At 35.6% G+C, this 13595-nt stretch overlaps 2 protein-coding genes across 25 annotated transcripts in view; both read right to left on the bottom strand.

Annotated features, from left to right (window-relative positions):
* UBP1 (upstream binding protein 1) overlaps nt 1–3928 on the bottom strand; it is a 51669-nt gene extending 47741 nt beyond the window's left edge. Inside the window, exon 1 of the mRNA XM_085051509.1 lies at nt 3454–3928. Coding sequence (XP_084907635.1) covers nt 3454–3533 — 80 coding nt within the window. The 5' untranslated portion in view covers nt 3534–3928. The remainder of the gene's footprint in view (nt 1–3453) is intronic.
* A 153-nt stretch (nt 3929–4081) lies between these two features.
* The window catches only part of CLASP2 (cytoplasmic linker associated protein 2), a 143784-nt gene continuing 134270 nt past the window's right edge, over nt 4082–13595 (bottom strand). For all 24 annotated transcript variants that reach the window (XM_085051457.1, XM_085051459.1, XM_085051466.1 and 21 more), the window contains 5 exons: nt 9555–9748; nt 8638–8766; nt 6762–6968; nt 5487–5603; nt 4082–4454 (listed from right to left, as the gene is read on the bottom strand). In XM_085051457.1, coding sequence (XP_084907583.1) covers nt 4368–4454; nt 5487–5603; nt 6762–6968; nt 8638–8766; nt 9555–9748 — 734 coding nt within the window. In that variant the 3' untranslated portion in view covers nt 4082–4367. The remainder of the gene's footprint in view (nt 4455–5486; nt 5604–6761; nt 6969–8637; nt 8767–9554; nt 9749–13595) is intronic.

Genomic DNA, 13595 nt, shown 5'->3' with positions numbered 1-13595 from the left:
AATCCAAGCTGCACAGCTTGGAAACTCTGAACTCTTAAAGTATACTTAGAAACATAAAAACAATACAGAAGAATAAGTGAAGTTTGATTTTTTGCCAGACCAGCAAAATTAGCTCCTCAAACTTTGCACATTTCTGAAAATCTTCTGTGTTTAACAAAAAAGAAAACATACATAAATTATGAAGCAAATCTTTAAAGTACATGCTTTTAATGAGTTGGAAAACTCAAATACAAAATGTAGCAGGGGGGAATTTTAGGACGTTTTCATTAGTGAACATAATATGAATATTGACTTTTATCTTACCTGGAAGTAGAGACAGCAATTGCCAAACAGATCACTTGCTGTTTTAATTGGGATAGAACAACACTTTTTGTTCTCCAGATAATGCTCCAGTTCCAAACTGCTTATTCATCCCCATCATATTTATGTTTATTGTGTTCTCTGTGTTTGTTAAGTCCCAGCCTAACACACTGAAGTTACCATAGCCAGGGAACCATTCTCACTTGCCTACTACAGGAAGTAACTGTAGTGTAATTGAACAGATTTATTTCTCAAAATTATTTTCTCTTTTATGATTGTTTTCAAAGGGACATTGCCACAGTCAGCATTTGAATTCCTTTGCTGAAAATTCAAACTGAGCAATTTGGGCCTGCATTCTCAACAGACTTTTTTCATGGGTATGTTTGTGAATTTACTTAAATGCTTAAACACACATAGAAACAATTAAGAATATGTAAGTGTTTCAGGATACAGATGTTTGTCCTTTTTGCTCTGTGACTCAGACCACAAATAATAAACACAACTCAATCTGTTCCAACCTTTATCTTCAAAAACAAACAAGCAAGCCAACTCAGGAAAATTTACATGATCAGCTCTCCTTTCAATTTACATTTATTATCCCAACCTCCTTGCTAAGACTTCAGCTGAACATAGTGTGTTACTCAAAATTCTTTAAAGCAAATGACATCCAAGTCTGAGACATCCACGATATCCATTTCCCATCCTGATTCTGCATGTAGCTTTTCTTCTTCCTCTTTTTTTAAACACAAACCCAACTTTTAAGAATTACGTGTCAGTACTCAAATGACTGCAATGACCTATCTTCACAGGATATTAGAAGGAACACTGAGAAACCCTTTCTGAAAGAACAGCAACTTATAGCTGCCCTAATTTTTCCCAGATATTTATGCTAATCCATTAGACAAACTATCTCCAGTGGGAACAAAAGGCATGACTAATCATTGCTTGAATTTAAGTGAGCTAATATCTACTTATAATATAGGAAATGAAGGCAAAAAGCAATGCAGTGAATCTGATAACTGGCTGCTGTGGAAGTAATTTTCTTTCCAAATTCTTACATTCTGATGGCTTCATGTAATATAAATAGGTTCTATCTGTTTACAAAGATAGCAACCCCATCTCTGCTGGAAACAGAACTAGTCATATCATAAGTAAAATATTCATTTAAATATATTGCATTTAGATTTTTAATACACGGGATATCTTTGCTTAAAACATTTAAAGACGGCTTAGAAGCAAAACTGATGAACAAACTTTGTGTAAGTATCTTACTCCCCTCTACCTGGAGCAAAATTTTTCAGTCATATAGGGGATAAAAAACTTATCTTTTGTTTACACATAAAAAAACTAGGTCTCATCCAGAATATATACTGTATGTTTCAATAACTTATATTTTCAGTATGAAATAGCATCTTCAAAAAGATGACAAGTAACAGTCACCTTGCAATGATTCTCTGAAAATAAATATTACCTATACAAAATGCAGGAATACCATAAAGGGCTATTAAGCTTAGAATTTGTGCAAATTTTTTAAGTGACTTTTTTATATTTAAAATGTAAAAACTCAGACTGTAGACTGAAAAATATTTTTAAATATTAAAAAAATAAAATGCAAATCATGTATAATGTACAAATAAATGAAATAATAAACAAGAAATCTGCCTAAATGAAGGAAACTGCGTTCATAAAGATTCTATTCAATTTTTAAAAATTTTGTCTAGCATACCTATAGTCACAGCATGTTCTCAAATGCCAAGCCAGATTTCGTAACAAGACTATATAAAGAAACATCATTTGGACACACAGAACATGAAGATTAAGATAAAATTTTTTTAACCAATGTTGTATGAATCACATTTATAATTTTTCTTATGGCATGTGATCAAATAAAACAGAAAAACCAGAAGGTATACATTGCTAATCTTTTAAGTAATGTTATGTACATTTTATTGCCAGTATATGCACAATGGTAAGCATAGAACTATAAATACACAATGTAATTAAACAGTAGAAAACAACAAGGATGTTACACAGAACAAAGGAAAGAAGGAAGAGATACTATTTTCTTGATGCAGCTGCTAAAAAGGGCTAGCGACGAGTTATGACAGTCTTGGGTTTAAGTCTTTACATATATTTCTACAACTTTTCCTCCAAGTAAATCTCTGCAAAGGCATTGCTTCTTTAATAACCACATCTTAGCTCTTTCTATTGCATTCACTTCAAACTAAAGTAAAAACAACCTTTCCTGTGAACTACAAGCATCTGACTTAATTTTTTATTCAGTTTTGTTTTTCAGGGTTCCTAGCAGGTAAAATGTGTAAGTAGTTCCTTATGATATTTGGCTGCAATGCTGAAGAATAGAGTTTTGAATACACATTAAGTGATAATTTGGAAAAAAAATAAAGATTTTTCTGTAGATATTTCTTCTACTGGGTGCTATATGCAGCAGCTCAGTCAAAAATTAGTCACCCTGAAGAGGTAGAGAGAATTTTAGCCTAGCATAGATCATCATCCTTGGCACCACTATTTTCTCTCTTATCAGGATACACTTCCTACAACTAGACAACATCACAGTCAAAGGGAAAAAAAAGTCAGGAAAAAAAAATTCCACTATTCCTGGGAAGGGCACTGTTTCATCCCATTTTTCACTTAATTAGCTTGCTGCTTATATAAAAAAAAAGGAAAAAAAAAGGAAAAAAAAAGAAAAAGACAACATTTAGGGACAGTTACTTATCTTTGTTCTCTTTCCATTATCAACTTCATAAATACAAAGAACCATTATTCACAATATACTAACTCTTTTTCAAAAATGGAAAAACAAACCCTTGAAGCATTTCCACACCTTAATCCAGATGGGTCTTGAGGATGCTATTCAAGAAAACCATGCAAATAATTTGGTGCAGCTTTTCCTACTCATCCAAAATATATATTTTTCTTTAAATTAAAAGGTGGCAAGATCCATAGCATTTGTGACTATTCCCCCCTCCCCCCATTTAAATTCAATGCAGAAAATCTTGGTGCTTTTTGGAAGGTAAGGAATAAATAGTTTTCTGCACTGTTGTCATAAGATCCCATGTGAGTTACAATACAAGACTACTTGTTCCAGCAATTAGGTTGAGAGGAAACATTCTAGTGATAAAGATAAATACATACTGAGCATGCTTGGGCAGAGCACTCCATTCTGAAGCATCCTGCTTGAAGAACGAAAGGTGACAAGGATGGTTCACGTCCATCAAGTGACCATGAACTCTGCTGCTCACCAGCAGGCTGCCACACTATCACCAGGTCGGCAATGCTGCCCTGGCAGGGCTGTCTTCCACATTAAGAGGTACTGGTTGTTCCAGTCCTCTACTGCGCACACTAAATTCTTATTTATGCAACAAACATACAACCAATGAACAATATCACTGTGACAGAACTGGATCAATCCAGCTTTCTTTTTATAGGCATATTTCTCAATCTCCAGAATATCCCAAACAAGCTGTAAATAAGATGATGAACCACCAACACAGTGAACGAGTCTCACTGCAGTTCAGACTAGTTCAGCCTTGTTTCACATCACTTCTTGTTTCTAGCGAAGGACATGATACTTCAACAAAACAGCAGTAAAAAAGTAATGTTATCTGCAGCTGGAGAAAAGCAACAGAATTTATATTTTAACTTCTGAAGCTTAAAGCATACCTTTTTAATTAGCATCAAAAAAATTGGTTTTTTTAATACAGTAACACTGGCAAAAGTTAATGGGAAGACACAGAGGATTATGAACAGGGTAACTGATGGATAAGATTATTTTAAAATTTTATTCTGCTTTGATCAACTGTTGTTAATACTGTTTTTCCTTAGATTTGGAATAATTCTATTGCAGCAGTCTCATGCAGGCTGAGGACAGCCGCTGGTTAAAGAAATAAAGAACAAAACCCCAAACAAAAAAATATAACAAAAGAAAGGGGGAGGGGGGGAAACCAAAACAAGAAAAAAGTTCCAGAAGATGAATGTAAGGATTTTCCTTTCACTGAAGAGGGCCTTGCCCTTGCTTTAGGAGACCTGGTTAACTCTTGTCAGCTTCATTAGCTTTGTCCAGACATATCTGCTGCTGTATCCCCTGCTCCAGAGCCTGTTTGTGCACGTTTGATGTAAAGGTTCAATAATTTCATCTGCAAATTTAAGCCAGAAATTAACACTGTTTAGTGTTTGCAAACTGTACAGACTGACTACAGGAATGGTACAACAAAATAGACATTAATAATTTTTCTTTTCCCCAAAAGCAAAATGGCATTTTACACAGTTGATTCAAAAGGAACATATATGCCAATAAAAACATCAAGCACGAGTAAAATTTGTGACAAGGAAACTGCTCAAGCTTCTCTAAGGATGTAAAGAAGATGATGATATAAGGTAGCTAGACTAGGATAGATGGAATATTTTCCTCAAATTACAATGCTTTTCTAAATATACAGTAGTGGTTTGGGTTTTTTTTCTTTTAAGTTAATGTTGAGGTTTAAGCCTCTAGTCAGAGTTGCTGATGCTGGTACTTACTAAAGCTTCCAATATTGTCTAGAGTCACTTAAAATACAATCACTGCCAGAGACTATTTTAAAGATAGAACTGTCTTATTCACAGACACACAAAATTAATTTTTCTGTTTTATTCCCAAGGACAAAGAGATTCATAATTAACATATAGCTGTTTACATACAAAAAACTGCATGAAAAAGTTGTAAATAAAATCATAAATATCCTGAAATAAAAAGGACCACAGACTGGTTCTTATTATTTTAAATCAGAGGCACTGGAAAAGACTGGTGAAAGCAAAATAACAAGGAGGAAGAGCAAATGAAAGTGCTGTATGTAACATAGACATAGTATGTTTCTTGTTTTCCAATCAGAACTTGCATGAAAACACGGAGAGAAGTACTGATAGGAAAAGCCTGCTGAATACAGCCATTATGCCTACTACCAGCATACAAGGAACTGAATGCATTAAAAAGCAGTAAGAAACACAGTTTAGTAATTATCTTAATGCTAAGATTTGTACACTTGCATAAATAAAGATCTGTGGAGTCTCAGTTTTGCGTATTTTATGGCAAAGTTGTATTAATACAACTGATATTCTTTATGACATCCAAAATGCAAATGCACAGGTACAATTATGAGCCAAAATTTCTTTAAATGGTATCCTTTACTTACTTTACTGCCAGTGAGTTGACTGAGATGCGGTTTTAGCTCATCACCAATTACTGCATGAATGGCTACAAGGCAGAAAACACATGCCTTACGAACGCTGCTCTCTGAATTATCATAACCCTAGAAAGCAATAAAATTCACATTAATACCTTATCAGTTAATGATTAAAAGCCTCAGAAAGCTATTTACTTATTTACTATAATTAATACATTGAAGTCTATGGTAAATTAATGTCAGTGTAGCCCAGTGGAGCATTCCAACAAAAAACCAAAACACACAAATACAGAGCATGCAGTTAAAAAGCAGGATGCTTATTAATCACCACTGACAATCATTTTCCAGGCTGAGTTTAAAACCCACACAATCCTGTTCATAAGTTACACTGAAAACAGGTCTGCTGCCATGCAATAGGCAAGCAGGTAAGCAAACTGTTTTAGATTATACAGGTGTTCTCTTAAAGCAGAAGACCACTCACAATTTAGAGCTTCCTGACCCTGAAAGGAGAACTCCCTTAGCAGTTCAAGATTCTTTTGTTTACTCCCATCTCATTCTTTAATGATTTTTGTTTCTTTTGCCATTTTTCTACCACGCCATGCCTGTCTGTCTCTCTCACACTCCCTTCTCAGAGGGCCCCTTCTCTGCCTCTATTTTCCTGCAGGTGTATGACTGGATCACACCCATTAAAGACAGAAATCTGCAGAATATAGCTGCCAGCTCCATAAAGTCTTTATCCATCAGAAGGAAATTAATGTATTTTGGCTCTTGATAAGGTGGTAAAAATTTCAGTTTTAAAGACAAAGGAAGAGAAGCCTCTGATATCCTTCTAATTTTATTCAACGTTATAAAACTGCTTCTTCCCCCTTGCCTCCCACAAACCCCAACTGATCAAACCCTACAATTATACACAAATACAACACGGACAATATTAGACCAAATTATGTAACTTGGAAAAAGGTACAAACAACAAAAAAACATCTTATAACTAAAAGTATCCACCAAGCTTAACTATAACCAGTACTTCATATCCTACTGAGATTTCCTTTGAGTCCTAATCAGGGCTTTAGCTACCTGCTAATCAAAGAGATTGTTATCTCTATCCAAGATATTTTGGGTCAAGTAAGCCATCAAGTGTGAGACAAGTGGAATCCTTCATGAGAACCAATGATACTATTTTTAAAAAGTCTTTGCAATTTGTATGTATACATGCACATGTTTGTATTCCTTTTTGTTAGTCTGTTTGGTCATTTTCCCGGATTTTGTTCTTTCTTCTCTCCTTACCTGTATTAGACCTGGCACAATCTCTGGTAAAAGCTGAGTAAGGGTTTCTTTAGATACTCTTTCTATAACTTTTGTCTGCATTTTGATTGCAGCCAGATTAATGGGGTAATCTGCAGTTTGGATAATTGGACAGAGAACTTTGATGCACTGATCTGGGCTAATGGAAGTAGCCAGCATGGAAGCAGCTTCTTCAGCAGATCTCACCACCTATTGAAAGAAAAAGACATAGAAAACTGATTTTTAGGAGACTGCAACACTGTGGTGTATTTTCTGGCAGTAATGGTGTTGAGTATACAAATTTCTTATCAAGAGCTATACAATATTATAGAAATATGTAAAGATTCTATTGATACCAACTGCTGGACATAATTTCTTAAAACCAGAACGCTTCCCAATATTCTGTAGCTACTATGCCCTTGACAATACGCCTATTGGTTTTTCAAATCTGCTTGTTTAATAGGATCTGAAATTTCTTTATTCTGCAATACCCTCCAACTAGATCTTGAAATATTACCACCTTTTTAATCCTGTAATTTCTTGTGTTGTCATTTGTTATTGCTTGTTAGGTCAGTGATCACTGATAAAACTGTGGTTTTTTATTCATTTCAAAGGCATGCCTAGATTGCTAATTGTAGAAGCAAATCTAGCTGTTTTTCTTCCCCTATAATTTTGAAAGAAACTACCACAAAAGAGTACTTTAAGCCTGAAGAATAGGCAGAACAAGAGTAATTAGGTAGAAGTAAACAGGTACAGAAGCTCAAAACACAACACGGGCGCAACAGAGAAAATTAACATCTGATCTTCACATTAGTGCTGTGGTTGCATCTGCCATCTAAGAAGAGAAACCACAGTAGCAAGAGTGGCTGTACACCAGTGATGTACAAAAACCTCCTGAACTTTCTCTCCACCCTTGTCCCCTTTACTTGCTCACTCCTAACACATGAAACCATGAGAGAGAAAAAACACAGGAATACAGAGGGAATGATCAGGAAATGACACTGTAATAAATACAGTGTGTGAAACAAATCCAGAGAGCACAGGGAAAAGAGACAACAAATATGAAATGAGTGATAGAGTCATGGAATGGGAGGCATTGCAGTCGACTTCAAAACCTGAAACTCCACAGTAAATTCCACAAAGTGCCCTTGCATGGGGAAGATGTACTCATTTAATAACAAACCTGGATTCTTTCCATACCATCAGTGACACTGATGTTGGAAATTGAATACTGGGTTGGTTACTGCATTTCTGTTTCCTACATTTATGTGTATTGAACTTTATTGTGTATTCAGACATCACCAATAAAACTGACCAAGGTAATATTTACCCTTCTCCTTCTGAATCTCCTCACTATTCCTGGTACAAGCACCTTCCCCACTGATGTATTTCTGTGCATTTTCCACTAACACCGTTCAAAGCCATGCTCTCAAATGCAGAATGGAACGGGCTGACAATTCCTTGTCATGTTTAGTCTCATCTCTCAACCATAAACCTTACTGAAATCCAAAAGCTTGGTTTAGAGCTCCAGGACACCTATACTTGGCTTAAGATGTCAAACAAGGTAAAAGCTCTTTCCAGTTGTTCCTTGAAGAGGTATGGTGACACACTGTTGGTTGTGCTGCCCTCTGGGATGGCACCCAAGGCAGTTTCATTAGGGATGGTATTAACCATTCAAGAGCTTTTAGAACTGCAGGGGTTTTTTTCTTGCATACCCATGATAACTAATAACATCATTATTAAACATATAATAATATGCTTGTTATTAAGCAAATTATTTCCTCAGTAAGAACTGATTGATTTCTCATTTCCTGGACAGATCTGTCATTTTGTAATAATCTGTTGTAACCTTAAACAAATAAAATAACTGATTACTGACCTCCTTATGAGGATCCTTATGCGCTTCTAATGTCTTCATGATTGTGAGTTCTGCGTAATTCTTAAACCTTGCTGGCTGGTTTCTTAGAATTTCTCTTAGGACTTTCAGTGCCAAAGCTCTAATTGCATGCTAAAGATTCAATATGAAAATAAATGAGTTATGCATCTTTAAACAGACATATGCTTTAGCATTTGTTCAGCTGCTAGAAAAATCTTTAATAATGCAAAAAATATCAGATTATGCCCTGCACACATATACAGTCTGAATCTAGTGTTAAAAAATAAAAGTAGGAAAAAAAAATCTCTTCAATCTCTCTTTTTTGCAGAAAATTCAGGTGGCATGTCATAAACACAATGTTAAACTAATATGACTTATCTATGCTGCCCAGAAGTTAAGTTGAAAACACAAGGGCTGATTGAACCATCATGCAAATACATTTTTTACTTTTTTTTCACAACTGTTTTAAGAATCAAACACAAGTACTAGTATCTTCCTGATCCTCAATAATTTCAAAAACATGGCCTTTGTAGAGAGCAAATACACAGAACTCAGTCTCTTCTCAATGAGCATTACTGTATTTTAGAAACAGATTTTTAAATGCTTTGCCACATGATGTTTTGATAGTCTAGATTTCTTCAGGGGCTATAAAGAGATAAGCTTTGAATCCTAGTCAAAAAAAGTTTCATTTAATCTGCCGTGTCAGAGTCCACAAACAGGAATCCTGGAGAAGGTAAGCCTCAGTGATGCCCTTTTCACCATCATAACAATCAGACTTCATGACATTTTTGTATTTCCACAGCTTTTTGTTTTTCCGCCACTAACTGGAATTTGTGCTCTTTCTATAACTCATACAAATGTCAAAGGTACTGAAAATAAGCCATGTGCTTTGTTAACATTCTGGATTAATCCAAATTTACCTCTTTATCTCCAAGAGTTTCAAGCAGCAGAAGTAATATTGTTTTGAAGTGCTCATCCCAAACACCAAAAGACTCTTCCTGAGTTAACTTCATGAGCTCATAGAGGGCAGCCTTTCTTTCTTCAACTCTTTCATTATGGTTTGATAACTCTTTCAGTAGCTCTGCAACCAGATCGGAATGGTCCATGGGAGGCTCTGCCAAAAAGGAATGCACAAACACAGTTCTCTGATTATTGTAAATAAATATTAGTGCCGGTTGTACAACTGAAGGATGTTTTCCACTATGACTTCTCACTTTCTAGCGTGCTTTTGTTTCTTTCCCCAAATGTGACTGCAAAAATTGCAGTTTGGCTATTACGTTTTCAGTGCAGCCACCACTGCTGAATAAGCTTACAGTCCACAAAAAAACCCTACAATGATATTGCAAAAACCCCCTTGCAGGAAAGTCTATTGCAGGAATTATTAGGCTTGCAGTATCCACTAAGTACTCTGCATCCTTTTAAATCTGATCTATGCACCACGTGCTGTCTTTCCAATAAGACCCTTCCATTCACAATGAAAGATTTTTTCTGTTAGCATTACTGAGTTGTTCAGACTTTTGTAAGCCATGACTCCACAACAATAGCCAGGCTGCTAAAACAAACAGGGTAAAAAATGTACAACAATGGTTCTTGGTACAAAAGCGCTGAAATAAAGGCAACCAGGGCTATTAGTCCCATAGAGATTCCCAATAGCAAATCATTATGAGATGGCTCTGGATTTTAGTTTTGATTAGATGATGGAAAAACACGTTAGTAACACAACCTATATTTGTAAATATGGGACTGCAAACAGAGTGAACGGCAAAAGTCAAGAAACTTAAAAATGGTCTTAATGAAAACTTGAATATCAACTGGTTGCCTTTACTCCATCATCAAGACACATTAGCCTTTAAGAAAGAAAAGCATATAGCTTCCATATTTGCACTGAGACTTTTGCATAAATTAACAGAAATTAACACACTTTTTAAATGGAAGAAGTTAGGAAGTTCTGGGGTAAAATGCAAATGCATTGCACCTTTCCTGAAATGACTGCGTGTATTAACTAATGCATCAAATACATCCTCCACAACAAATAATTGTATCATATACTGAGAAACCACAGCCCTTCAACATCTTGTATTACTATATTCAATACCGTAACTTATAAATGCTGTACAAAGCACTTGTAGAAAGAAAACAGTAAAAGCTGAATACCACAGGATTAAGTATCTCAGTATCACACATCAGTTACTGTAAAAATCATGCTCATTTTGAACCCCACATTCCTATTTGCGTTCTGTTTTGTATGAATGAACAGAAGCTTGAGTACCTGAAAGCAAACACTTCTGCTGCCTCTATATTAATAGATGATTAATGTTTGACTAAGGGGCAGACTGAAATTGCATTAGGTAAGTTATTATTTAAAGCAGATGAGTAGAATGCACAATCATTTTTATGGAAGCAAGATCATTACTTTTACTGCCAAAACTATTACACTTGTTCTACCAAACTGTGAGAATTATAACAAATCCTATTTCAGGGAATGCATATTGAAACTTAATTAGCAAAACTGCTCATATCTCTTTAAATAAAGTATTTTCATAGTGGTGTCATCTTAAATGTATGGAGGGAAGGGGAAAAGAGAGAGAAAGGTAGTAGCCACGTCCATGCAGGAACAAGGGGAGGAAAGAAGCTCCAGTAATGGACTAAATAACTGAAAAACATGAAGATAACCAAGATGGTGTGTGCCTTTACAGCTTGTATGTTCCATTCCTTTGTATGACTGAGCACCCAGTATTTAATTTCTAAACAGTCTCCAGATAAGAATGGAGAAGCATAAAAGAAGTCACGTTCAAAGTCTACTCTCAAGGTTTCTTTTTTAGAAAAGAAGCAAAACTCAAATGAAGAGGAGCAGATGCAGCTCCTTCATTTGAATGCATTAGAGAGATAAATATTTGATGAAGAACAGCTCTTCTCAAACCAATCAAATAATACCCTTTTGACAGGATAAACAGTGTAGGGCTTCAAAGGGAACATGCAGGTAGGTCCTGAATTTAGGAAAGATTTTCCTACTGCCACTCACAGCATCTTAATATAAAAGCTATGCAAACATGATAGCCAAAAAAGCAAATAAAGCAAGTGTAAAACTTGATGAATCACTTGAAGGGTGACTGGACTATAAATAGCTTTCTAGTAATCCAGGAGGATGTAAGAGATGTCCCTGCTTGGGTCTGTTGGATGTATTTATTAGTGCTATCTAAGGAATGTGGAGGCAACTTGGAAAATCTGTAGATGACATCACTTTAGGAGTGACTGCAAACATTCTGGAGAACAGGGTAAGAAGTGAAAATGATCATGTTAAATCAAAGGAACAATCTGAAAGCAAAAAGATGCCAAGTAAAAGGCAAGACACAGAAGCAGAAATTTTAAGCCCACATACAAAGCAGCAGGTAAAAAGGAAGATGTTTGGAAAGTGCAATCCATGGAAGTAAGCTGAGATAGAACACTGTTTTTCAAACAGACTGGGAACTGTTTTTAAGGAGTCTGGAAGTGACTTAGAGAGCCAGATTTCCCTATGCTTCAGATAAAGAGCATTTCCCTCAGGTGAAAAACAAAGTGCAAGTGGTTGGAAGATTTAGGGTGTTACTCTGAAAATCTTCTTACTGTAAGAGAGAAAAAACACTGAAATGTGAGTCATGTGAGGCACACTTTGGCATCTTCTCTACTGAAAATTTTCAACTGCTAGACAAACCATCTGCAGGTTACACTTTTGTGCCCCAGTGCTCTTGACAGGACTATATGAGCAGCTAAAGTTTTCCCATCTAGCCTTTTATTTCCACATCTTTCTCCCAGTAATACGTGACACAATAGCCGAGAATCCAGTACTAACATGATTTTGTGTCATGAATAAGCAGCAATTCTGTGGAGTTTCCAAAAACTGGAACATCCAACAACCCCTTCAGGTTTACAGGGAAAGTGTGTCACTCCCAGGAGAGGCACAAAGCATTTTGCCAAGTGTATCTTTTCTCATGCAGACTTTCTCTAAGTTATCTTAGACGAAACTCTAAAAGTAACACACAAATGAAACAATAAACATGCTATAACTAAATCCTAAGGGTGAACAACACAAGAATGAATGCAAGTACTCCATTAAGATCCATTAAAGAGCAGACCTAAATAATGCATTCCACTACTCTTCCAACCAGGACAAACTAATACTGGATAGGGATGCTTCCTTCCAGCTAGTCATGAGTTTTTACAAAACTGGATCATGCTGACGCAGCAGACTGCATCTGGTTTAACGCAACATCCAAAAATAAGTTGTCAGAAGGTAGTAGGAGGCCTCTCCCACGTAAAACAAGATCCCTTAATACAGGATCTTGTACATAAACTGGCTCTGTATGTGGATGGTAAAGCTGTTTAATTATTAATATGTACATGATATGATTCGTAAAGATTTGCTTTTCCCTCAATCTTTTTCAGAAGATAACTGGCTACATTATATGCTTCTTCATGATATGTATGAAAAAAACAAAGAGAAATGCACCACACTTGGATTTGGTTTTGATTTAATGCAAACTGAAAGCCAGCTTATAGAATAGCTGAAAAAAACACCATGTCAGAAAATAACTCTGTTTTTCAACAGCTTCTGTAACACATCTTTGCAGGATGACAAAAGCAAAACAGGCAAAAGGGAGATGATTAGTTTGTCCCTTGCTATTAAGTGTTTACTTACAAACCTAATCTACAGCTGAACAACAATGAATACTGATTATGAGAACCACTGAATATTTATTAAAGCAATAATAACAGTGGTACTTTGGAACCTTCCCAACATACAGATATGAAAAATTACGAGCCCACGTTCCTAGATTTACATGGGCTAGATGAACCACCTTCCTGGTAAAAAGCTGGTTTGTTTTGTTTCATTTAAAGAGAATGTTTAGTCAATAGAAAATGCCAATGTCATGTTTCAAATATAAATATATTACTAACAAAATACTTAATCTTTCACCTAATTC

Source organism: Lichenostomus cassidix, chromosome 2 (assembly GCF_008360975.1).
Source record: "Lichenostomus cassidix isolate B80296 chromosome 2, HeHo_3.0, whole genome shotgun sequence".
NCBI lineage: Eukaryota > Metazoa > Chordata > Aves > Passeriformes > Meliphagidae > Lichenostomus > Lichenostomus cassidix.
Note: the sequence above shows the minus strand (reverse complement) of the source record. Positions and strands in the feature narration are given on the sequence as shown.